This window comes from Salvelinus sp. IW2-2015, linkage group LG19, assembly GCF_002910315.2.
Source record: "Salvelinus sp. IW2-2015 linkage group LG19, ASM291031v2, whole genome shotgun sequence".
Taxonomy (NCBI): Eukaryota; Metazoa; Chordata; class Actinopteri; order Salmoniformes; family Salmonidae; genus Salvelinus; species Salvelinus sp. IW2-2015.
Genome location: NC_036859.1, coordinates 14,141,484 through 14,168,570, shown reverse-complemented (window position 1 = coordinate 14,168,570; position 27,087 = coordinate 14,141,484). Strand labels below are relative to the sequence as shown.

Genomic DNA, 27,087 nt, shown 5'->3' with positions numbered 1-27,087 from the left:
ATTATGCTGAGCCGCGTGACACCGGTCTATGGCCCATGACGTGTTCGGGCAAAAGCGGTGAAGGAGGAGCACTATTCTCAAATCGAACAGTAATCTGTGAGGCTGTGATGCTGGGTCATGTTGTATACAAGGCAGCTTGGTGCATTGTCCAGAAACATATAGCATCTCTTTTTCATAAAATATAGACCTAGGCTATGTTTGTATTTTCGAACTAGTTTTCATTGAGAAGGCAGATAAAGTATTTTTATCAAAAGCAATCACTTTTGCACGTGAATCCTACTCATTACTCCCAATGCTGAATTAAATTGCTTTGTTTTGAGCCGATTTCACCCTGACCATTTTTTGTTCAGAACAACTGGAAACGCGGAAATCTAAGACTTCCGACTTCAGTGCGTTCAAGACAACTCGGAACTCGAGAAAAAATTCTGACGGGGAAAATCGTTTTAAAACGGYCATCCAACTTGGAATTCCAAGTCGGAAAATCTAGCATCTTTTTTTTCTAGAGCTCCCACTTTCTGGCCTGAAGATCACTGACATCATGATATTACCTAATTCCGATTTCCGATCAATTTTCACCCGTTGCAAAACACTCATGCACGGGAACCCGGGACAGATTAATCGAATCCCTTCAATGAATGGAAAGAGGTGGTGACTCAGAAATATAGCAGTTTTTTTTTAACACGGAGTAACCTGGGATCTGAGTTCACTGGTGAGTCAAAGATCTACGGTTGCAATGTGTGATAAAAAAAAAWAWTCATAATAATAAACGTGTGGAATATGTTTCAGGACATGTATGGACCGCACACAGTGTTATGTTTTTGAATTATACTCGATGTAATGTGGTAAATATCTTGGCCACCAGTTTCTGTMAAAGTGGGTTTGTAATTATTGCTAACTGGTTAGCTAGTCCAGTGTACAGTACACTAGCAAAGATGGTGGATAAATGAAGATGTCCCACTCTGGCCGTTTACCGTAGAAAAACGTGGTCAGTTCCGGTCATCTTAACGGGGCACCAATGCATTAAAGCAGCCACGGTCTGGTCTGCTAGTTAATTGACAGTATATGAACCAGAAAGAATTAGGCAGTGTGATGTCTCGCTTCCTCTTCCGTCACTGGTGCTAGCTACCGGAGCCGATGTTGACTAGTTATGCCTTGATTAGCTAGCTAACATGCTAACTGTTTGGTTTGACAGCTGGCCAACTAGTTAGCAAGTTTTAGTCACTACTCCACTTTCACTTTGGTCTGTGTGTCGTTTTCACAATTGACACTTATGCACATTTAAACCACTGTGCGCGGGACAGGGGACTGCACTTTTGTAGCCAAAACTCTCTTGCTAAAGGTGCTAGAATGTCAAACTTGGATATCGAAAACCAAGCAAAAGCTTGTAAAAAATGACTTTCAACTATTAAGTTCATTGCAAGTCTCAGCCACCAGTCATATCCTAATTGTACTGTTGCTCGGGTTTAACACATTCAACAGCATGACACCACAATGGTACAGTGCTAATCAATGCTGCAATTCAGTTGCAGCCAGCAAGGTGGCCCAGACAGCTGATGCCGCAAAGCAGCTGCTAAAAAATGCATATCTTGAGATCTGAAATTCTCAGTTCAACTAGGTATTTTTGCCTTATGGCATGATTTCTGCAGTCATTATGTTTGCATGGAGAACACTTATGTGTTAAATCATAATAATTCCATGCAATCTCTTTGGACATTTTTGTATTAATCATGTGTGCGTGCACTGACTGAATAGTCCACTGTGTTGTAGTTTACCCAAAATAAACAGTGTGTGCACTGTCAGAAGATTACAATTTAGGCTGGCTTCTATTTCATTCCAATTGTATATATAAAAACAAAACAAGTTTCAATTCATTGTTCAGAGATKATCAAAAGATCCATTCTATATTCACACACTAAGGTATGTCAATTATGCATAGGGTTGCAAAACAGAAACTTTAGAAGTTTACTAGTAAACTAAAGTACACTACATGACCAAAAGTATGTGGACACCAGCTCATCGAACATCTCAAGAGGAGTTGGTCCCCTCTTTTCTGCTATAACAGCCTTCACTCTTCTTGGAAGGCTTTCCACTAGATGTTGGAACATTGCTGCGGGGACTTGCTTCCATTCAGCCACGAGCATTAGTGAGGTCGGGCACTGATGTTGGGCGATTATGCCTGGCTCGCAGTCGACGTTCCAATTCATCCCAAAGGCGTTCGATARGGTTGAGGTCAGGGCTCTGTGCAGGCCAGTCAAGTTCTTCCACACCAATCTCGACAAACCATTCTGTATGGACCTCGCTTTGTGCTTGGGGGCATTGTCATGCTGAAATAGGAAAAGGCCTTTACCAAACTGTTGCCACAAAGTTGGAAGCACAGCATCGTCTAGAATGTCATTGTATGCTGTAGCGTTAAGATGTCCTTTCATTGGAACTAAGGGGCCTAGCCCGAACCATGAAAACAGCCCCAGACCATTATTCCTCCTCCACCAAACTTTACAGTTTTCACTATGCATTCAGGCAGGTAGTGTTCTCCTGGCATCCGCCAAACCCAGATTAGTCCGTCGGAATGCCAGATGGTGAAGCGTGATTCATCACTGTAAAGAACGCTTTTCCACTGCTCCAGAGTTCAATGGTGATGAGCTTTACACCACTCCAGCCGACGCTTGGCATTGCGCATGGTGATCTTAGGCTTGTGTGCGGCTGCTCGACCATGGAAACTCATTTCATGAAGCTTCCGACAAACATTTCTTGTGCTGACGTTGCTTCCAGAGGCAGTTTGGAACTCTGTAGTGAGTGTTGCAACTAGAGGTCGACCGATTATGATTCTTCAACGCCGATACCGATACCGATTATTGGAGGACCAAAAGGGTCCGATACCGATTAATCGGACGATTTAAAAAAATGTATTTGTAATAATGACAATTACAACAATACTGAATGAACACGTATTTTAACTTAATATAATACATCAATAAAATCAATTTAGCCTCAAATAAATAATGAAACATGTTCAATTTGGTTTAAATAATGCAAGAACAAATTGTTGGAGAAGAAAGTAAAAGTGCAATATGTGCCATGTAAGAAAGCTAACGTTTAAGTTCCTTGCTCAGAACATGAGAACATATGAAAGCTGGTGGTTCCTTTTAACATGAGTCTTCAATATTCCCAGGTAAGAAGTTTAGGTTGTAGTTATTATAGGACTTTTCTCTCTATACGATTTGTATTTCATATACCTTTGACTATTGGATGTTCTTTATAGGCACTTTAGTATTGCAGTGTAAACAGTATAGCTTCCATCCTCTCCTCGCCGCTACCTGGTCGAAGGGGAAACACATCGACACAGCCACCCTCGAAGCAGCGTTACCCATGCTGAGCAAGGGGAACAACTACTCAAGTCTCAGAGCGAGTGACGTTTGAAACGCTATTACGCAGCACCCCGCTAACTAGCTAGCCATTTCACATCAGTTACACCAGCCTAATCTCGGGAGTTGATAGGCTTGAATTCATAAACAGCAGAGCTGCTGGCAAAACGCACGAAAGGGCTGTTTGAATGAATGCTTACGAGCCTGCTGGTGCCACCATCGCTCAGTCAGACTGCTCTATCAAATCATAGACTTAATTTATAACATAATAACACACGAAATATGAGCCTTAGGTCATTAATATGGTCGAATCCGGAAACTATCTATCGAAACAAAACATTTATTCTTTCAGTGAAATACGGAACTGTTCGTATTTTATCTAACGGGTGGCATCCATCAGTCTAAATATTCCTGTTACATTGCACAACCTTCAATGTTATGTCATAATTACGTAGAATTCTGCAAATTAGTTCGCAATGAGCCAGGCGGCCCAAACTGTTGCATATACCTTGACTCTGCGTGCAATGAACGCAAGAGAAGTGACACAATTTCACTGGTTAATATTGCCTGCTAACCTGGATTTATTTTAGCTAAATATGCAGGTTTAAAATATATACTTCTGTGTATTGATTTTAAGAAAGGCATTGATGTTATGGTTAGGTACACGTTGGAGCAACGACAGTCCTTTTCGCGAATTCGCACTGCATCGATTATATGCAACGCAGGACACGCTAGATAAACTAGTAATATCATCAACCATGTGTAGTTATAACTAGTGATTATGATTGATTGATTGATTGTTTTTTACAAGATAAGTTTAATGCTAGCTAGCAACTTACCTTGGCTTCTTACTGCATTCGCGTAACAGGCGGGCTCCTCGTGAGGCAGGTGGTTAGAGCGTTGGACTAGTTAACCATAAGGTTGCAAGATTGAATCCCTGAGCTGACAAGGTAAAAATCTGTCATTCTGCCCCTGAACAAGGCAGTTAACCCACCGTTCCTAGGCCGTCATTGAAAATAAGAATGTGTTCTTAACTGACTTGCCTAGTTAAATAAAGGTGTAAAAAAAGAAATTGTTGAAAAATCGGTCGACCTCTAGTTAGAACAGACCAAAAATGACTACAATTGCAATAGATTGCCATATATTACCTGTTAATGACCTAAATTACTATAGATTCCGGTAATTTTAGTAAATTGCTGGTAGCTTTGCAACCCTAACTCTATATGACAATAATCGTTGGAATGGTTGGAATGTCTGACCCTGGGAGAATCTGTCAGGATTCACAGGAATCAGTCAACTGGCAACCAGAGGTTACTGGCATCACTTTCTCAGGTGCAACCTACAACTATTGTGTCCTTGAGCAAGGCAGGTCTTTACCCGCCCGGCCTAACCAGGTGCTGCCCTACAGCTGACCCTTTACTGCTCCCAGCAGTGTGGCGTGTCAGTGGGGCCAGTGCGGTCCGCTATGTACAGTGCATTCAGAAACTATTCAGACCCCTTTAAATAGTTTTTTCACCTCATCAATTTACACACAATACCCCATAATGACAAAGCAAAAAACGTTTTTTAGACATTTTTGCTAATTTATTACAAATAAAAGACTGAAATATTACATTTACATAAGTATTCAGACACTTTACTCAGTACTTTGCTGAAGCACCTTTGGCAGCGATTACAGCCTCGAGTCATCTTGGGTATGACGTTACAAGCTTGGCACACCTGTATTTGGGGAGTTTCTCCCATTCTCTCTGCAGATCCTCTCAAGCTCTGTCAGGTTGGATGGTGAGCGTCGCTGCACAGCTATTTTCAGGTCTCACGAGAGATGTTAGATCGGGTTCAAGTTCGGGCTCTGGCTGGGCCACTCAAGGACGTTCAGAGACTTGTCCCGAAGCCACTCCTGCGTTGTCTTGGCTGTGTACTTACGGTTGTTGTCCTGTTAGAAGGTGAACCTTCACCCCAGTCTGAGATCCTGAGTGCTCTGGAGCAGGTTTTCATGAAGGATCTCTCTGTACTTTGCTCCGTTCATATTTTCCTCAATCCCGACTAGTCTCCMAGTCCCTGCAGCTGAAAAAAATCCCCACAGCATGATGCTGCCACCACCATTGTCACGTTCCTGACCTGTTTTCTGTGTTTTTGTATGTGTTTAGTTGGTCAGGGCGTGAGTTGGGGTGGGTAGTCTATGTTATGTGTTTCTATGTTGGGTTAATGTGTTGCCTGATATGGTTCTCAATYAGAGGCAGGTGTTTGACGTTTCCTCTGATTGAGAACCATATTAAGGTAGGCTGTTCTCACTGTTTGTTTGTGGGTGATTGTTCCTGTGTCCGTGTCTGTATGCACCACACGGGACTGTTTCGTGTTTTCGTTCGTTTGTGTAGTCTGTACCTGTTYGTGCGTTCTTYGTGTATATGTAAGTTCTTAAGTTCAGGTCTGTCTACGTCGTTTATTGTTTTGTAGTTTGTGTAAGAGTTTTACCGTCTTCGTCTTTGTGGAAATAAATTCATAATGGAAAATTACCACGCTGCACATTGGTCCTCAGATCCTTCTCGCCTCTCCTCGTCTGAGGAGGAGGAAGAGCTAGACTGCCGTTACAACCATGCTTCACCGTAGGGATGGTGCCAGGTTTCCTCCAGAAGTGGCCAAAGAGTTCAATCTTGGTTTCATCAGACCAGAGAATCCTGTTTCTCATGGTCTGAGAGGCCTTTAAGTGCCTTTTGGCAAACTCCAAGTGGGCTGTCATATGCCTTTTAATGAGGAGTGGCTTCTGTCTGGCCACTCTACCACAAAGACCTGATTGGTGGAGTGCTGCAGAGATGGTTGTCCTTCTGGAAGGTTCTCCCATCTCCACAGATGGTGTACCTCTGGCGCTCTGTCAAACTAGGAAAAGAGACTCTTAATCTTAGACTTGAGACCACACAGCCACTCCACTGAATAGCAGGCTAATGATTGCTTTGCAATGCTTGCAGGTAACCACTGAATCCTTCCAAACCACTCATTGTTGAATTTGTGATTTCCTACTTGTTGTGTAATGTTTATGTCCAATGGCCCAGGAGCACCGATACATTTTATCTGTAATTTCTCTTCATTATTTCTCTTCATATGACAAGGATTAAAAAGGATTTGCCAGTAGATTGTCGACTTGATTCATGATGATGTCTGCTAGCTAAGATTTTGAAAGTGTGATGTTGACATGATCAGTCCAATCAAAGCTACTGTAGATATAACGTGATTTGACATCATTCTCTCTGTGGCCAATGACCTTGAGTCTTCTTGGATGGGCACTTCTAATGCAACTCTATGGTAGCACTCAAGGGGCTTGAATTTTYGAGCTCTACCCATAGTGTCCCCATTAGTGACAGAACACTGAGCCAATCAAGGCGCAACGCTCCGTATTTTACGCTGGCTTGCCCCACCACCACACAAAGCACTGAGCTAGGCTGAAACACCTGCATTTTGGAGCCTCCTTACGCTTCGAACACACCAACAGCGTCATTGCACAAAATAGTACACAGCATCATCTGAATATGTATGCAACAAAAGTTAAACATTCACCTTCTGCTACCATTTCTGTCAAGCCGTCTACGCATACAGTTTGACGCATACATTCGATAAATCCAACGTTTGCACCACTAGGCAAGCGCAGCGTTTCATTGGAAATTAATGTCATTCTGGTGTACCAAAATGCAATGACGCTGTTGGTGTGATCGAAGCGTTACTCAAGAAAACAAAAAAGAGACCATGTTTGTATGCGGCTTTATTAACTTAATGATATATATTTTTTACATTGTTTGCAAACTGATATGTGACATGTATTAATGCCAAAATAACATGCAAAACAGGCAAGCATAAAAAAAKATTTTGTATTTTTTTTATGTGGGGCTCAAAACAGGTGAATGACGAGTCGCCACTAAGCACAATAGATGCATAATCTTATAATTTAGTCCTGTCATTTAAATATCTACAAGTAGACCAGCTATTGAAGCAGAGACACAAAATAAAGAAAGCATTTTTAGCGTATGAGTGAGAAAGTGGCCATATGCCCCACGCTCCTCTCAATTTACATCAACAACATAGCTCTGGCAGTAGGAAGCTCTCTCATCCATTTATATGCAGATGATACAGTATTATACTCAACTGGCCCCTTCCCGGATTTTGTGTTAAACATTACAACAAAGCTTTCTCTGCCCTAAACCTTGTTCTGAACACCTCCAAAACAAAGGTCATGTGGTTTGGTAAGAAGAATGCCCCTCACCCCACAGGAGTGATTACTACCTCTGATGGTTTAGAGCTTGAGGTAGTCAAGCTCTAAAGTTTGAGTGTTTGGCGAGACGGTACACTGTCCTTCTCTCAGCACATATCAAAGCTGAAGACGAAATATTTTTTAAAGATGTTTTAAATGTAAGCTTTATTTAACTAGGCAAGTCATTTAAGAACAAATTCTTATTTACAATGACATCCTACTGGGGAACAGTGGATTAACTGCCTTGTTCAGAACAACAGATTACCTTGTCAGCTCGGGGATTCGACCCAGCAACCTTTCGGTTATTGGCCCAACGCTCTAACCAATAGGCTACCTGCCACCCCTTAAGTTAAATCTAGAACTGGTTTCCTCTATTTTAATCGCTCCTCTTTCACCCCAGCTGCCAAACTAACCCTGATTCAGATGACCATCCTACCCATGCTAGATTACGGAGACGTCATTTATAGATCGGCAGGTAAGAGTGCTTTCGAGCGGCTAGATGTTCTTTACCATTCGGACATCAGATTTGCCACCATTGCTCCTTATAGGACACATCACTGCACTCTACTTCTCTGTAAACTGGTCATCTCTGTATACCCTTCGCAAGACCCACTGGTTGATGCTCATTTATAAAACCCTCTTAGGCCTCACTCCCCCCTATCTGAGATATCTACTTCAGCCCTCATCCTCCACATATAACACCCATTCTGCCAGTCACATTCTGTTAAAAGTCCCCAAAGCACACACATCCCTGGGTTGCTCCTCTTTTCAGTTCACTGCAGCTAGCGACTGGAATGAGCTGCAACAAACACTCAAACACCAAAACACTCAAATTCAAAGACTCATTCAAGGACACTCTTACTGACAGTTGTGGCTGCTTTGCGTGATGTATTGTTGTCTACCTTCTTGCCCTTTGTGCTGCTGTCTGTGCCCAATAATGTTTGTACCATGTTTTGTTCTGCTGCCATATTGTGTTGCTACCATGTTGTTGTCATGTTGTGTTACTACCATGCTGTGTTGTCATGTGTTGCTACCATGCTATGTTGTCATCTTAGGCCTCTCTTTATGTAGTGTTGTCTCTCTTGTGTGATGTGTGTTTTGTCCTATATTTTTATTTAATTTATTTATATTTTTAATCCCAGCCCCCTTCCCGCATGAGGCCTTTTGGTAGGCCGTCATTGTAAATAAGAATTTGTTCTTAACTGACTTGCTTAGTTAAATAAAGGTTTATATATATATGTGTGTATGAATGTATGCTATGTCCCTTCGGTTTCTATTCGTGGAATTCTCCGTCCACTGTCCAAGAAGCGCGCCCCCATCACCAGTCACGTGGTTGGTTAGGGTGCACCTACGTCACCAGAGTCAGATTTGTGAAGAATAAGCAGACAGGAGAACGAGCCCGAGGTGCGGCACTTTATATCGCATCGTCCTTTCATAAAAAGAGAACAGATAATCTGTTCAATATTTTAGAGACCCAATGCCAGGTCCCACCCAAGCACTGTCCCCAAATGGAGAGAATAACAACGACATCATCCCAACGGACGGATCCAACTGCATTCCTTACAGAAAAAATACAGTGCGAGGAGAGCGCGCCTACAGGTAAATCAGTGCAAATGCCGCATTTGGCGTGGCTTCATAGCAAGGCTTTGAGCAATAATAAGGTTGCTGCAAAACTCTGAACATTTGTTTCAAGAGCATTGGATTTTTCCACGCCGTCGGCTCGCTCCTTTTCAATTCTGTTACAACGTATCAGCTCGTGCATAACGTTGGATGTATTTCCTTCTTGGTGACTGTTTCTTGACCATGGCGTAAATTGTCTTGAGGAGGCCCCTGCAAGTTCACAATAATGCCAAAGCGAAATCGGTGACATTTAAACATAAATAACACACATTGTCTGGCCAGTTGGAAATGGGACTGCTGTGGAAAAAAACTAGCAAGTTAGCTTGCTTCATTGTCAAATACAGTCACTGTCTTGACTGTAATGATAGCAATAGCTGCTAGAATATTCTTGTTGGCCCTACGCTACCTAATCATGTGTTCTGGGAAAAGGGGCACCGTTACTGTTTTAGCTATTCCGTTTATTTTATGACATGGTTTTAAACCCAGGCTGTTCAAATGATAAACTCGTTTGTGTGGGTCAAGTAGAGCCAATGAGCGAACAAAGCTAGCAGTACATCCGCTTTGTTGACACGAGAACGGCTGTCCGATTTTCTGTCTCAGTGCTCAATCAATGAAAGAGGATAGTTGGAAACCGAAATCTTGTCAGTTTTTGCCATTCATGTTTAGGGTTTAGCTGTTAGGATGTTGACTATGCGCTTGATGTAATTGTAGACTAACGTTAGCTGTTACCATATTTCTATCAAATGGAAATGCATTGTCCGTCGCATTATAGCCAGCCCTCCGTATCAGTGACAAACGATTTAAACTCATTAGCTGAATGTTAGCACTTAGAATGGTGGAGCGATAGATAGTGGGAGACATTTGGCTCATGTGTCCTAAGCACCAGGCCCGTTATTTTTTCGGATACCCATTTGAGAATATAATATGTTGCAACAGCAATTCAGGTCTTACATTTTGACATTATATGCTCCAGCCTGCCTCATCATTAGAATGAAAATATTCAAAATACCAAAGCTGTGAAAAACGTTATTTTTTGCTGCACTTTACAAGGCTTTTGCATAATGTAGGCTACACATAAAGACCATTTTTGCATTTACTGTGAAGGGTGATCAACAGTTTCAAACATTTGTTGGCAGTCATCACTTTCATGTCACTTTGCTCTGTTGATGTTTCTGAAGATAACATATCAACTCTTCATTATGAAAATGGATGAGAAAAAAACAAAAAAACTCAATGTGCTCCTCCTCATCCCATATAGATGTTGTGCTACACCCATTCTCAAACTCCTGTTATGAGTGTGTTTACAAGAGTCGATAGTCTGCATACATTTCAGCTAAATTGGGCATCCCGATCTTATAACCGCATTACTAACATGTTATTACATTACTGAACCTAACATGGGATATGCATGGAGATAAATTGTAATAGATGTTGTTAAGCAATTTGACAGTGGAAATTGGTTGGAATGAAAATCAGCATACACACTGATCTCACATAATTTGATTTGAGACCAGTGTGCTTTTATTTCGTTACTAGTAGCTCTGTTTATAGGCGTAGGTTTACTGGCTTGCTGTCGAGTTTCTCCTTGATGGTTTGTATTGTTGTTATCTGCCTTGCGTCATCTTTGCTACCGCATCACTTTACATTTTAATGTTAGTATTTGAAAATTATATGGTGGCTTTTATCTGTTGGTCAACAATTGTGTGTACAGAACATGTTGGCTAACCATTCTGTAAAAGAGATTACAAAAAAATCCTTATTTTGAGATTGTTTTGGAGAAAGTGAATTGTAACTGACTGCTTAGTGCCTTTTCTGTCTTTTGCAGTTGGGGAATGGCGGTCAACGTATATTCTACCTCAATAACCCAGGAGACTATGAGCAGGCATGACATCACTGCCTGGGTTAACGATCTTCTCGGTCTAAACTACACTAAAGTGGAGCAGCTCTCCTCAGGTAAGAATAATTACCCTGTTAACCTTGCCGCAAACTGTTCTTCCTTCCAGACCCAAGGACCTCATTATGGGCTCAGGATATAGGCCTAGCATAGAAAGGGAGATGCAGGATGAAAGGAAGAGAGATGCAGTATTGGAAGGGAGAGATATGTCCATGCTTTTCCTCTGTTCCACACTAAGCTTCTGCTAATGACCTGGTAATAGGTATAGTAATGTGTATTGTCAAAGAAACCTGGTGTAAACCTAACCCTGCTCCTAACCTATCCTTGCTCTGACAGAGAAGACGGACAGTGCTATTAATACAACTAGTTTGCGCACTTGCTGTGGCTACCATGCCATGCTGCCCCAAGTAATCCAATCTCTGCTGAACCACACACAGTCCTGTAGCAAGGTGTGCTAATGGTACTATTTTGAGGTTATAGCTGCTTGTCACTTCCAGCGCTGTCAAGCCTGTTGTGTCTGGTCTGCCGTAGGTAGTGTTGTGCACAGGTTGGCTAATGTCAGTGCTGTGAAACATTTCGATCAAGCGTATGCCTGAAAAATATAATTTGTTCATTATCATTAGTTTCGAACCTGTATCAGAAGAGAAACAAATTGTCGTTTTTTGTCACATCTTCTGACGTGGTTTTTATTTTCATTCACTTGTAGGAGCGGCCTACTGCCAGTTCATGGATTTGCTCTTCCCTGGCTGCGTCAGTCTTAAGAAGGTTAAGTTCCAAGCTAAATTTGAGCATGAGTACATTCACAACTTCAAGCTGCTGCAGGCCTCCTTCAAGAGAATGAATGTGGACAAGGTGAGAGAATGAGGCTGAGTGAGTAGTGTCTTGACGGGACCTACTGTAGCTACTTATAACAGTTTACCATTAGATATGGCTTTTCTTTAGTTACTATGGCTAGCCCAGGCTATATTTGATTGAACAAACACACACACACACACTCACTTTGCTCCTAAAAAATATTTTTAAATGAATGTGTCATATCACGTGAAGTGCAGATTATAAAACGAGTACCCCAATTTTTGGTTCTTGATCATTTCTTTCCACTTCTCTATGAAGATTATTCCAGTGGAAAAGCTGGTGAAAGCTAGATTTCAGGACAACCTTGACTTCATCCAGTGGTTCAAGAGGTTCTTTGACGCCAACTACGACGGTAAAGATTACGACCCACTTCAGGCCAGACAGGGTCAGGATGCCATTCCCCCACCTGACCCCGGTGAGCAGATCTTCAACCTGCCAAAGAAGTCTCAACACCACGCAGCCAGCTCCCCAACTGCAGGTAAGAAGGCCTGAGGGGTATAATAGAAAGCAGGATCAATGAGTTAGCCAGTTTACTTGCCTAAATACTCTGAAATAACAGTTTATTTTTGAGAAAGATCAACTTGAAATGGGTATGGTCTAATTGACTTGACAACCAAAAAGAAAGTGTAGCTTTCTTATTAAACCAGAACATTTGTAGTTCATTCTGGTAAGTTAGCTCTCCAGGAGTTTTGAAATATGTGGTAGTGATGAGTAAGGTGGGGGGATGCCTGTAAGGAGGCTCTGTCCCCCTTTGGACTCAGGTGTTCAAAAATGCAAAAATCTCTAATTGCCATTTTTTGCAATCTCGAGCCTTAAATGATAACAAATAAAGTAAAAAAAGAGTTTACATAGTGGCGCAGCAAGTCCACAAGGTAGTGCAGCGCCCATCTTATATTATTTTGGAAGAACTCTGCATTGATTGTAGTATACCCCTCTGTAAAGCAGACATTGTTTACGTAGATTAGGAAACTGACTGACTAACCTATATTTGTGTTCAGGAGCCACCAAGGCGAGCGCAACAACGCCGAAACAAAACCCTTGCAGCCCCCATCCATCCTCCAGACCCTCTTCAGCCAAAAGAATCCCAGTTGCAACGACAACTCCGGCCAAAGGAGAGCGGGAACTGGAAGCACAGGTCACATTGCTCAATGACCAGGTAAAAAGCCACTACTACTGCATCATAACAATTTCATATATACAAGTTACTACAACAACGTCATTATAACTTAATATATCTAAGTTGGTAAGATTTGTAAGAAAGATGTGTATTGTTTTTGGCAGAACCAAAATGATAAGTAATTACAAACTGCCTTGAATGATAATTCCATAATCCTGATTTTACAAGGATTAGATTACCAGAAACATGAAAAGGATCCGAGAAACAAGAAGTTGGGGATCAGAGGAGCAGCAGTGTATAACAGCAATAGTTTTATGATGGCGCGCGTGACCATTTGGATTTGATTGACAATAGAAAAATCATTAATACTGCAAAAACAGTTTACACACAGACAAATTTGTTGTTTAAAGTCAAATAACAAGATATGAAAGGAATATCAATTTGTCTGTCTCGTTGTGTGCAGGTGAACACATTAAAACTTGCACTGGAGGGGGTGGAGAARGAGAGGGATTTTTACTTTGGAAAGCTGCGGGAGGTGGAAGTGCTGGCACAGGAGCAAGGTCAGGAGAGCGCACAGTTCGTGGAGAGGCTAATGGAGATCCTGTACTCTGCAGACGAACAGGTCAATCGGCTGTTATTGGCTCTTCAGTGATTATTCATAGGAGTTTCCCAAAGGGGATTGGGTGTGGGTTATTGTTGTGCAACATTTGTTTTAGATTCTAGAATGTTCGTACTGGATTGGACAGTAAATATTTTGATTCTTGTTCTTTTCTAGGGAGATATTTTCTTTGTAATCACAGGCCTTTGTTTGATTATTTGATAAATTGATTTAGGTTACCTAATGCTGTTAATTACTTGAAAAGATCTATGGCGGCTGTTGCCCTAACATTTTGCTATGACCGCTTGTGTCCCCTTAGGAAGGCGCAGGAGAGGGAGAGGACGTGGACCCAGGGGTCCATGAAGAGGAGGTTCCTGATGATCAGCAGGATGAGTACTGACTGCCATCCCTCCGTGTCCCCACCACCATGCCCTTTTATTTTGTGAGAACTTTGTTACAGGTTTTATTTTTTTGTTTCTTTTTATTACAATTTTTTCCTAATGGTTTGTTTCTTTTTTGTTCTCTTGAAGACTGAGCACATGAAGCAAACTCGTGAAAAGAAGCACGACTCTTTTTTTAAATTTTATATATCCCTCAGTCGTTCTGCATTCTGTGTTTTGTTGACTGTCGGTGAAATGCAGAAAAGCTCAGACCATCACAGAAGTTTCCAAGGCCATTGAAAAAGGGTGAAAAAAATACGTAATTCAAAATTCTCTATTTGATGAAATTGTAATATGGAGTAGACAGTGTTTTTATCTGACAGCATGTGTTATGTTGCCAGCCTCGGTCGGTCCCATGATCCATCCATTATGTACGTTGTTTCAAAGTTGTTTATTTTAAGACTTGTACATATCAACCATATTAATCAGGAGAACGCAATAAGCAAAAGCCCTGAAGGGCCGGTAGTAGCTCCTATTTAACCTTCCTCCATATGTTGCACTGTCATTGGACTGGAATGGACAATCTATCCATAGATTCTCACAATTCACACAATTACAAATTGAAATGCAAAAACAATATTTATTAAAAACTAAGGAGACTTGATACTGCCTCTACGCGATGGGAGGCAGTTCAGTCCATGGGAATCATTAATGAAAAGTAGTAGTAAGTTAGTTAGACAAATTATGACTAGTATGTGACTGTCTTCAGCAATTCAAAGAATTTTGATAATCAGTGCGTACTCAAAAATGCCTTATTTGGTGCTACAGTGACAGAAACAAGGTTGATTCATCAGTATGGCTTCATCATAAGGGAAAGGGAGCACATTTTAGTGTAGACTAGTATGATCACAAACGTTTTTTTTTAAACTTCAAGAGCAACTAGCCACCGTCGTATTCAATGGAAGTCGGGTATATTTCCAATGTTTTCATATGACTTGAACCACAGGTCTTAGGGAAAGTTGTGAGTCAGTTCACTGAGTAATTTGACATACTATATTCCAAGTACGTATATTGTATACCCTTTCTTAATGTTGCATTTATTCTTATTGAACTCGGCAGTGCACCATAATACTTTAGTCGTATGTTGTGTAAATGAAAAGGAATGTAAACATGTACTGTTAATAATTATAAATAGATCATGTTTTTCTTCTGATGTCCCACTCATTATGCATTCCCCAAACTGTGTTGCATGTTTGCATTTTATTTGTGAATAACTTGACCTGCTTTTTACATATTTAATAAAAAACAACTATGTTAAGTGAGCTGTGTTTTGTATGTTTAACTTGCTATTTAAAACTGTTGAGATTTGGATGGATTTGCTGTAATAAAACCTTTCACCTTTTCAGTCAAAGGGAGTGTTTCATTACGTTGTCTTATCCATCAAATAACCAACCTTTACTCCCGCTCCCCCTCGCCGGCGCTCAACGTCGCCAGTCTACTAACCACTGGTCTTGGCAACCCATCTATACGCACTCCTGCTTCTCATCAGTCACACCTGGACTTCATTACTCCCTAATTACTTACCCTTTATATAGCAMTCTTTTGTTATCAGTTACCAGGCAGCATTGGTTGTTTCCTTGTCAGACATTTCTCTACCACAAGTCGAGCCAGCACCCCAGCCCATCCAACAGTCTGCCCAAGTCAGCGATGCCTGTTTGTCCCTCCCGGACAAATATGACGGGTCTCCCTCCAAATGCTGTGACTTCCTACTCCAGTGCTCCCTCTATTTCACTCATCATCAGATGGGAGCCCCCACCACGGAGAGGTCTGAGGTTGCCACGGTTATTTGCCTGTTGACCGGACAGGCGTTGGAGTGGGCTACGGCCATCTGAGAGAGAGGAGAGGAGGAGCTGGGTTCCTATGAGGGGTTCATGGCTCTGTTCAGGGGGGTCTTTGACCATCCACCGGAGGGCAGAGAGGGGGGTGAGCTCCTACTCCAACTACGGCAGGATGGCCAGACCATGGCGGAGTATGCACTCACCTTTCAGACAGTGGCAGCATCCAGCGGATGGAATGACAGGGTGCTCTGCACCCTATTCAGAAGAGGATTGTGCGAAGAGGTCCAGACGGAGTTGAGATGCTAATCTAACCTTGAACACACTCATCGCGATGGCCATTCGTCTGGGTAACCTTTTTCGGGAGCGTCGGCAACTCCATCGCCTCTCTCCCTCCTTCGTTGACAGTCAGAGCCTGAACCCATGAAGGTAGGGGCCACACATCTCCCCGCGGCTGAGCGTCGCTGTCAGAGACAGTTAAGGCTCTGTCCCTATTACGACCGGGAGGGGCATCAGCTTCAACGGTGTCCGGTATGTCCCAAATCCACGAAAGCAGAGGGACGGCCCCGTGATCATCCGTCTCTATGTTAGGCATGAGCTTTCCATCACCTTTTTTAGTATTGATTTCACTCTTCTATTGTTTCTATAGCTCTAGTGGATTCCGGTGCCGCAGGGAATTTTATTGACCAGGCCCTTGTCTCCTCCCTGCACTTCACCTCATACCCGTTCTCCACTCCGTTTCCGGTCCAAGTGTTGGATATGCGACCATTGGGATCCAGCACTATTACGCACGTCACAGCTCCACTCACCCTCACCGTGAGAACCAAGCACCAGGAAAGCCTTTCCTTCCTCATCACTTCAGCACCCGTGCACAAAGTCATCCTTGGCCTCCCGTGGCTCCAACTCCATAATCCCACCATCTCCTGGTCAGAGAGGAGGATTACTGCCTGGGGACCAGGATGTCAGAGGACCAGCTATCCCGCACCCTGTGGTTCCACGTCAGTGGAGGGACCTGTGAGTGTACGCCAGCCCATCAATCGGTCCTCCCGTATTGTTGACCCCGTGTTTTGGGACATAGATGTGGACACATGCCAGGCTCTGGAGAGGGATCCCGCTCCTGCCACCTGCCCTACGGAGTGCATCTACGTTCCCATGGGGGTCAGAGATCGGTTGCTGACCTGGGCACACACGTCCCTCACCACTGGACACCCAGGTATCACCCGCACCAGTCAATCCCTTTCTGAGAAATACTGGTTGTCCACTTTGGCGCAGGACGTTGCACACCATGTCTACTCATGCTCAGTATGTAGTCGATCTAAATCTCCCTGGCACGCTCCAGCAGGAAGACACCTTCCCCTTCCCGTGCCTCAGTGTCCCTGGTCTCATCTGCCCATTGATTTCGTCACTGATCTCCCCTCCTCTGATGGTTTCACCACCATTTTGGTGGTTGTGGACAGATTCTCAAAATCATGCGGTTTCATCCCTCTCTCTGGTCTCCCTACCGCTGAGGCATTGATCCAGCAAGTCTTCCAGCACTATGGCCTTCCGGAGGATATGGTCTCCGATCGTGGTCCCCAATTCACATCACGTGTATGGAAGGCTTTCATGGAGAAGCTGGGGATCACGGTCAGCCTCACTTCTGGGTACCGGCCTTAATCTAACGCGTCTGGCTCTCCACCAGGAACCTCCTGCTCCRCCTGCCCTGTAAGAAGCTGAGTTCCTGGTTTGTGGGGCCGTTCAAGGTCCTCCCGAGGGTCAACRAGCTAATTTACAGATTACAGCTCCCCACTAACTACCGGATCTCACCATCTTTTCATGTTTCCCTCTTCAGGCCGGTGGTTCCTGGTCCCCTGGCTGATGCCGTCCCCCACGACACCCCTCCGCCTCCCTTGGACATCGAGAGGAGCCCCGCCTATGCCGTCAGATCAGTCCTGGACTCCCAACATCATGGGGGTCGGCTCCAGTACCTGGTGGATTGGGAGGGGTACGGTCCAGAGGAGTGGTGCTGGGTTCCGGTGGACGACCTAGATCCCAACCTCACCTGAGAATTCCACCTTCGCCGTCTGGACTGGCCCGCTACTCGTGCTCGACGTCAGTGGTCTACTAACCATCGGTCCTGGCAACCCATCTTTACACACTCCTGCATCTCATCAGTCACACCTGGACTTCATTACTCCCTGATTACTTACCCTTTATATAGCACTTTTGTTATCGGTTATTAGCCAGTATTGGTTATCGTTCCTTGTCAGACGTTTCTCTTGTTTTGTATCATTGTATGTTCATTAATATTAAACTCACTAACAGCACCTGCTTCCTGACTCCCTGTGTCGACGTTACACCTGATCTTTGATGTAGGAATTAATCAAGAGGTATTGATGACCAAAACATGCTCTGCCTACCTGTGTGTTTACTGAAGGAACTGACTCCATTTGGGTTGAAAGAGTATAATCTTTCTCGTGCTCCTGTTCCTGTCTATTGCATTTAAATAAAGTAGGGCACTGTAGAGTATACTGAAGTCATTAAAATGACCCAATGAATCCTCTAACATTTGTCAGTTTAGAACCAAGTTATCAGCCGCAGACTCAGAGGTCAGACGGTGGTAGATAAATAGCCTCTTGCTATTCACTTGCTAAGTAATTAAACATCAATAAATCATCAAATATACTAAAGAAAAATAAACGCAACATGCAACAATTTCAAAGATTTTACAGAGTCAGTTCATATAAGGAAATCAGTCAATTGAAATGAAATCATTAGGCCCTAATCTATGGATTTACATGACTGGGAATACAGATATGCATCTGTTGATCACAAATACCTTAAAGGTAGGGGCGTGGATCARAAAACCAGTCAATATTTGGGGAAAACCATTTGCGTCATGCAGCGTGACACATCTCCTTCGCATAGAGTTGATCAGGCTGTTGATTGTGGCCTGTGGAATGTTGTCTCACTCCTTTTCAATGGTAAAGCGAAGTTGCTAGAAATTGGCGGAAATTGGAACACGCTGTTGTACACGTAGATTCAGAGCATCCCAAACATGCTCAATCTGTGACATGTCTGGTGTGTATGCAGGCCGTGGAACAATTTCAGCTTCCAGGAATTGTGTAAAGATCCTTGCAATATGGGGCAGTGTATTATCATGCTGAAGGCAGCCTAGTGGTTAGAGCGTTGGACTAGTAACCGAAAGGTTGCAAGATCGAATCCCCGAGCTGACAAGGTAAAAATCTGTTGTTCTGCCCCTGAACAGGGCCGTTAACCCAGTGTTCCTAGGCCGTCATTGAAAATAATAATTTGTTCTTAACTGACTTGCCTAGTTAAATAAAGGTAAAAAAACATGAGTTGATGGCAGTGGATGAATGGTACGACAATGGGCTTCAGGATCTCGTCRCGGTATCTCTGTACATTCAAATTGCCATTGATAAAATGCAATTGTGTTCGTTGTCTATAGTTTATGCCTGCCCATACCATGGGACACGCTGTTCACAACTTTGACATCAACAAACCGCTCGCCAGGCACAACGCCATACACGTGGTCTGAGGCTGTGAGGCCGGTTGGAYGTACTGCAGTGTTTCCTCTGGAAAATGTGTTAGCTGTGGGGGAAAAGTTAGCTGGGGGGGTTTAAAATATGTATAAGTACTGAAAAGTTTGGTTCTGGTGATTTTTTTAAAGAAAAAAAAATCGAATAAACCATCTGAAATATAATTTCCACCCCCAGAAATGAGCTTAATAACGTATTGGTAAAATTATTATAGTATACAAGATGCAATTTAAGGTTGAGTGCTGCAGCTATCTAAAGAAACACAAAGGAGACCTTCTTTCTTAAATAAAAAAGTTTATCATCTTGACAAAATGAACAGAGGAACATTTGATTGAACATGAATTAGAGCCCACTAATTCATGTTCATACCAAAAGGAGGGAGTTGGAAATCTCTTTCCAGGTTCTGACAAAAACCTAGTTCTGACATAGTTTACAGTCTTTGTCAGAGCACTTTATTATTCTGGGCTTGTGGAAAAATATTTCCAACGCCCTCCTGTAATTGAGCTCCTTGATGGGAGGGCCGTTGATGGAGAGGCACATGCAGGCGGCTAGATGCTCTCCCTGCACTCTGTTCCTTAAGTCTGTTTTGATCTGCAATAACAGAAAGAATAATAAGAGAAGGGAGAGGGACAGAGAGGATCTAATTTCACATTTAAATGTTCTTACTCATTCCATTGCAGAGAAGTCCCTCTCACAATTAACTGAAGACATTTGTAGTCGTGGCCAAAAGTTGAGAATGACACAAATATTAATTTTCACAAAGTCTGCTGCCTCAGTGTCTTTAGATATTTTTGTCAGATGTTACTATGGAATACTGAAGTATAATTACAAGCATTTCATAAGTGTCAAAGGCTTTTATTGACAATTACATGAAGTTGATGCAAAGAGTCAATATTTGCAGTGTTGACCGTTCTTTTCCAATGGGCGCCCTGAAGCCTTCTTCACAACAATTGAACTGCTCTCCTTTAAGGTCTTGATGATCCGATAAATGGTTGATTTAGGTGCAATCTTACCGGTAGCAATATCCTTGCCTGTGAAGCCCTTTTTGTGCAAAGCAATGATGACGGCACGTGTTTCCTTGCAGGTAACCATGGATGACAGAGGAAGAACAATGATTCCAAGCACCACCCTCCTTTTGAGGCTTCCAGTCTGTTATTCGAACTCAATCAGCATGACAGAGTGATCTCCAGCCTTGTCCTCGTCAACACTCACACCTGTGATAACGAGAGAGGGGTAGAGCTGCCCCCACTCATCAAACTGCGAGGCCAGCTTTGTCATTGTCGTCAGCTGGTCCAACCCCTGAAATACATGAAAAACTAAAAGACGTACAACATTATAGAAGAGCCAACAGAGTGGTAGTTCAACAGGAAAAAGGGTTGGCCAACACTGGCCTAAAATGTTCTCTTCAAAAGATTGTCACACTCATGCCACACCTTTAATGCTCCAACTAGCACATGTTGCTTGTGAGAGTGCCACTCTTGCAGGACAGCAGCCTCTGGCGCTTGCAAGAACTGCCTGGAAAGGAGGGCCAGGTTAAAGTTGTTTGTTCTCTCACTAGAGAACACAGCCTAAGGTCCCAACACACTGAAGGCCTCCAGAATCTCCAGGTGTTGGAACCTCCGGTCTAGGCTGTCCATGACCTAATTACAGCACAAAACAGAAAATAAATGATTAATAGCTGTTTGTTTTAGTTTATCCAACACACATGATGTAACATTGGTTTCATCACAGCATTTGAAAACAAATGTTTTTACCTCGTCTCTGAACCGAGCCCAGAACTGCTCCCTGGTCTTGGTCTTCTCCACCTGGCCTCTCCCTCTCCTCTCCTCTCCTCCTCCTTGATGTTGAATGCCCCCAGACCCCTTGGGTCATCGAGGTCCTGGTGGAGTTGGCTCAGAAATGACCGCGGGGGCTGGGAATCATCAGAATGTTTTTATGGCAAGGAGTGATGCCATTGTCACAGGGACCTACAACACAATAAGTATTTTGCTTGAAGTTATTATAATGAAGTGTCAGTAGTTCTTAAATATTTAATTGAGTCGTGCTGTTAAACTGAGACATTTGCACACATTTGAACATGAAGATAGAAAATAATGTACCTGCTCTTTTATGGCCAGGAAGTTTACATCCTCCTTTTGGGATACTTTTGAAAGCCACGTCAGGTGAGGCAGCACGTCCGCCTGCAGGTAAAGTGCTGCCATAMATTTGTAGAGTTAAAAAAGTGTTTCACACCACAATGATACATCAATTGAGAGTACAAAACAGGTTTTAAAATCCACATTGTGGACCATTCAAATAAGAGTTTTGAGACACTGAAAGCAATAATAGCAACATAGTACATTTATTTAATTTGGAGTCCACTATAATCTATAATACATGTAGGCCTACCTGTACGTGGCACAGAAAGCATAGAGGCCCTAAGCAGTTGGGCACCGGTTCACCTCCACCTCCTCAGACTATGCAGCCAACACTGCGCTGAGGTTTCGCTGAAGATTAGCCACGGCCAGGTGCTGGGAAAGCCAGCGAACATTCTTTACTCCCTACAAAATACATTTATTTTGAGTGTAGATGCAGTAGGTAAACAAGATGAGACCAGAGTAGCCAAGTGAAGAAATGTGATGCATAATCTTACCTTCAGTTTTAAGTACTGAAGGCCCAGGGCAGCTTTTAGCAGCTTTTAAGACTTCTGTCTTGTTACTGCTTTTGGCAAATGAACTATGAAGCTGCTGCAGGTGCTCCTTGAAAGTGTCCATATAGGGGACCTCAGCTGATGCATCTTTACAGGCCAGAGCAAGGAGGTGGGCAGCACAAGCCACAGGCACCGTCCACGGGAAGGCATCCTTTAGCTGTTTTGCCACACCACTATGTTGTCGTGTTCGAAGACGAGGAAAATTATTTGTATCACAAGACCGTAAAAAATAATAATAATTTAATTCTAAGACCTTGTGTTGTGTCCATACCAGTCATCACTGCAGCCCCATCAGTGCCCAGGCCGTACAATCTCTCTGTTGGTATCTTTTTGATGTGCAGCACSTCCTTGATGAAAGCAACGATGGTGTCTGCCTTTCCATCAGGGACTGACACCAGGTCCAGGAATTGGTTGTAAAGTTGACCCTCTTGGTCCGTGTATCTGGAAAACATTCAAAAATCCACACACATTATTAGTCATGTGACAGTAGAATATCACGATTAAAAATAATTTTGTAACCCTTATTGAAATAATACCTGACATGTAAATCCAGCTGGTTATTAGTTGCCATATCTGTAGTTTCATCAGCGTCCAGGCCAATGGCTACAGATGTCTGGATGTCATGACATGGAGGATAGGCTCCTCCACAAGTTGAGCCAGAATCTTCAACATTTCRTCCACTATTATGTAAGACCTGTAGTTTGTGTTCTTGTCAATCTTTAAGTAAATGAGAACAATGTGAAATAAGTCTGGTGACATTTAAATATCAAGTGAAGAAAACATGAGCAAAAACAGAATTGTGGAGCACTCACTCACCTTGAGCTTTGTGAAATAGTCACAAGCAACCCAGCAATTCAGCAAGGTCCAGCAGTTCTGGGAAGTTTGTGTGATGGGCCTGCTCCCGCTTTGTTAGATGGTGCAGACATTTAAAACCCCCAATGACTGCCTCGTGCTCAAGCACTGTGGTTGGCTTGATGCAACCATGACTGAGGAACCTGCGAACAGCAACAGGCATAATGCGTTATTATTGAGCCACGATTAGTGCACAACCTGAGACATCTTTTACATTAGAAGACATTTTGAGAAATGGAAGGATCCAATAGAACAATCTTCACCGTTTGCCAGCATTGCATGAGCCCTCCTACATTCCATGTGGTGCTCTGTCTGTAATATTCATATGTGTAAACATACTGAATTATAATTGGATGCAATTTACCGCCATATCATACAGTGCTATGATTGGTTAAGACCACCCAAATGGTTAGGTCATGGTCAGTTTGATCCTGGTTGGCGATATGTGAACATGCCAGTTATAGCTAGCTAATAAAGAACTACGTTAAGAAATATCATGTATTACTGCATTTTATTATTTTGTACAAAGTGTGCAAAACAAGACACTGTCCCTGGGTGCCGTTTAATATAGTCCAGCTGTAGTTATGTAGAGTGTAGTTTAGTGGAATTACTGGTGGCTGGAGCAATACCTATTACAGATAGCAAGCATTACAACACTACACATAATGCTATAGACTAGTACAGACTAAATATGCAGAAACATTTTTAGCACTTAGCCTAATTAAAGGAAATATGACTAACAATGTGTTGCATTATATAGCCACGGCTTCAGTCTGTCAATTTTAAGCCACTTTGGGTCCCATCCGGATTGCCGGTGGTGCGCACTTGGCCTTACTACTCGCTCCTCTCCTTTTATCTACTCCTTCCCTCTGCTCTCCTCTCTCCTTTTCTCCATCCATCTCCCCTCCTGGCTCTCGCCTTTCCTCTGTTCCACTCTGCTCTCCTCTCTCCTTCTCTCGTTCCATCTCCCCTCTTGGCTTTCTCCTCTGCTCCATTCTGTCCCTCATACATCCCTACCTCAATCCCCAGATTCTGCCTCTTCTCTGTCTAGTAAAATAAGCCATACACTTGTTATAAAAACGATAGCTAACTAAAGAAAGTTTCATTTAATTCAGGCTGATTTCACATTAGCTAGCTAAGTTAACATTAGCTGATGCTCTTGTCCCTGCTCCCTCTTTCTCTTTCTCTTTCACTGCTGTGGCTGGAAATATTTCAATAAACTCATCCGAGAAAGAAAAAAATCTAACCTAAACTCACCCCATTCTGTACAAATGTGCGCAACCGCAACATTCAAACGAGGCTACAAAGAAAACTAATGGGACTGTAGCGACTGTGTTGACTTCAAAATCAGGGGTGTGAACTAGGTTTCTATTCAAGCATTGATCGACATGGTAATGGCTCTATAGTATTGGAGAAAAGTTGAAAAAACGGACCCTCCGTTACATCGTGACGTGACATGTCGTAACGTACAGCACGCATAAAGCAACTATTTCTGTCTTACAATTACTCTCCACCAGGTGTAGCACTTCTCTCATCGTTTAAAAACAAGAAATGGACAGTGACGGGGGTAAGAGGGGATACCTAGTCATTTTTTGCGTCATCATTGCATGCGATCATCATTCTCAAAGGCGCTGTTTACTTCTAAGATCACTTTAGCACCGCCCTAAAAACTCGATTCAAATTCGACACAAACCTTGAAATAGGTATGTAATGACACATTATATAAACTCTTTATAGTGTTTTATTTACATTTTAGAGGCGATAAGTTGGACAGATCGAGTGAAAAAAAGCTATTTTCCCACACAACATCTCTCCTTCTCAATATCACGCATTAGTTTCGCTTCCCTACCCGCCATTTTTAAAAAGACCTGACGGAGCTCATTGCCTGCTTGAATTATGCAGAAACGGGCAGCGTTTAGGTCATGTAATTGATTCTGTTGGAAAGGGGAGAAATTGTGCTTTACAATGGTATTGACATTACAGTTGATCTGGAAGTATTACGTAAAATAAGGGCAATTGTACGGACCAAGGCGATGTACGAGTTTACGTTAATCGAAGACAGATACATGTAACTATCTTGCTTGCACTTGATACAGTTCCAAATGAATTAGCTAGCTAACTTGCTAAACTAGTAACGTTAGTTAACCATGTTTCTGTCATCAACATACTTGTGGACATTGGGTAGCTAATTGCCGTTACAATTGTGGCAGCAATATTATAGATCTAAATTATGTTAGTAGAGTTTTTAGGTTATAGCTAGCTTATGTAGTTAACTAGTTGGCTAGGTAACGTTAGTCAAACAAACAAACTAACGTACCTTTCTTGCAGTTTCTCGCGCAGTTGCACTCTGAGGTGATTAAAGTCAATTTTATTTCATGCCACAGAGCTTCTGTATTACGCACTGGTCACTCCCACACTGGTCCCTGGCGTTCCGTTTCTCTGCAGGTGTATGGGGGGTGATAAGTGCATGAATTAAGCATTGGGAACCTACTGATACCTCTCATCAAGTCACCGAATGTCTTCCTATCACCATAAAATACCGCCATGAATTAACATGGAATGTCAATGGAGAAAGGTTTTTTGGTAAGGCGTCAAACTGCTGATGGGTTCACGTCACGTTCATGTAACGTGACACATACACGTCATGTAGACGTAGTAAGGCGTTGGTATGACGACATGTTAGTTACATGTAGGCGTCACACAGACATTAGTAAGGTGTTGGTATCATGTCATATTAGTCAGATGTTCAATGGTAGGCGACAGCCACGCGGTGGTATGGTTGCCTAGGCTTAATTCTGGCACGTATCACCCCCCATACAAGTGCATTCTGAAGTGATTCAAATGCAGTCTTTATCAAGCACTGGTCACTCGCACACTGGTCACTGGCGCACTGTGTTTCTTGAGTTGCAGGCTGCCTGCCACCACTCACAGAGCTAAATAATCTTCAGAACTGTGTTGAACCCAGACAGATTATCTATTTACCAAGAAAAGCAAATGTGCTTTACATAACTTTATTGAAACTATGTTTGGTATAAATAGGATGTTTATTTTGGTGCGGCGGCAATGATTCTGCTGTGGCGCAGCGCCACACTTAAATGAATGCAGAGGAAACACTGCGTTGTACGGGCAAATTCTATAAAACGACGTTGGAGGCAGCATATGGTAGAGAAATTAACATTAAATTTTCTGGCAACAGCTCTGGTGGCCATTCATGCAGTCAGCATGCCAACTGCACACTCCCTCAAAACTTGAGACATCTGCACATTTTTAGAGTGGCCAATTATTGTCCCCAAATTACAACGGTGCACTGATTGTGCTGTTTGATCAGCTTCTTGATATGCCACACCAGTCAGGTGGATGGATTATCTTGCCAAATGAGAAATGCTCACTAATAGGGATGCAAACAAATTTGTGGACAAAATTTGAGAGAAATKTGATTTTGTGCGTATGGAACATTTCTGGGATCTTTACATGTTGCGTTTATATTTTTTTGCTTCCAGCATCTTCTCCTGGATGAATCTAAGGACCGTGCTACAAGCAAATTACTGGAGTACAGATGCGTAACAAACCTTTAGTACTGCATTTCCCAGGAGCCAAAGAAGATTTGACCACTTCCGGAAAGCTTCACGTGAACAAACGTCGCCAGTGGCGCGCCAAGAAGAAAAGTTGTAGAGAAGGCAGCTACCGTCAGTGGTCATTTCATACACTGGCTAAAATACTGTATATCACAATATTTGAATATGTTTGAACATTTTATGTCATACCCACTCATACAAAACGACCTGTAACCATTTGCCAACATGCCTTTTCAAGGAAAGGTACGTTTCTCTAAGTCTATTCTGCTTGGTAGCTAACGTTAGCTAGCTAACTTAGAATGCTTTGAGTCTGTTTCAATTGCGCGACGACAACAACGTTCTATTGATTCTTTCATAGAGGGTTTTTCCCACGATTCATGTTTAGTGACTGGCTTCATTATACTTTAGTAACTCACCAAAGTGAATGATGATAGAGTGCAGAGCAATTTTCTCTGTATGTGCAGGTTGTCGTTTCTCAAAAATACGAAATAAAATAATTTTGAGCACGCCAGAATAACTTCGGTCCACGCGTTT

At 42.7% G+C, this 27,087-nt stretch overlaps 2 protein-coding genes and 2 long non-coding RNA genes across 7 annotated transcripts in view; 2 read left to right on the top strand and 2 right to left on the bottom strand.

The window, feature by feature from the left end:
* Positions 1–611: 611 nt before the first annotated feature.
* Positions 612–15,474, top strand: mapre2 (microtubule-associated protein, RP/EB family, member 2). 4 transcript variants are annotated; one of them, XM_070448831.1, is made up of 8 exons: positions 661–709; positions 8,000–8,074; positions 11,045–11,172; positions 11,820–11,965; positions 12,227–12,446; positions 12,967–13,124; positions 13,549–13,707; positions 14,003–15,474. In XM_070448831.1, exons 3-8 carry the CDS (start codon positions 11,052–11,054, stop codon positions 14,081–14,083), a joined length of 885 nt encoding a protein of 294 aa, XP_070304932.1. In that variant the 5' UTR covers positions 661–709; positions 8,000–8,074; positions 11,045–11,051; the 3' UTR covers positions 14,084–15,474. The 4 variants fall into 4 exon arrangements, with proteins under 4 accessions (XP_023865661.1, XP_070304932.1, XP_023865660.1 ...); XM_024009892.2 differs by lacking the exons at positions 661–709; positions 8,000–8,074 and adding an exon at positions 8,949–9,198 and having other exon boundaries at positions 14,003–14,125; positions 14,214–15,474; XM_024009893.2 differs by lacking the exon at positions 8,000–8,074 and having other exon boundaries at positions 612–709.
* Positions 15,475–19,724: 4,250 nt separating this feature from the next.
* On the bottom strand, positions 19,725–21,621 carry LOC111979800 (uncharacterized). The gene is made up of 3 exons (XR_002879372.3): positions 21,537–21,621; positions 21,192–21,404; positions 19,725–21,077 (listed from the first exon to the last, which is right to left on the bottom strand). It is a non-coding gene; the product is annotated as an uncharacterized lncRNA (long non-coding RNA).
* Positions 21,622–21,831: 210 nt separating this feature from the next.
* Positions 21,832–27,085, bottom strand: LOC111979268 (uncharacterized). The gene is made up of 6 exons (XR_002879297.2): positions 26,970–27,085; positions 22,943–23,121; positions 22,663–22,843; positions 22,471–22,567; positions 22,070–22,163; positions 21,832–21,977 (listed from the first exon to the last, which is right to left on the bottom strand). It is a non-coding gene; the product is annotated as an uncharacterized lncRNA (long non-coding RNA).
* The window catches only part of spidr (scaffold protein involved in DNA repair), a 72,860-nt gene continuing 72,373 nt past the window's right edge, over positions 26,601–27,087 (top strand). The window contains exon 1 of the mRNA XM_024009690.2: positions 26,601–26,796. Within this exon, the coding sequence (XP_023865458.1) occupies positions 26,779–26,796 (18 nt within the window). The 5' untranslated portion in view covers positions 26,601–26,778. The remainder of the gene's footprint in view (positions 26,797–27,087) is intronic.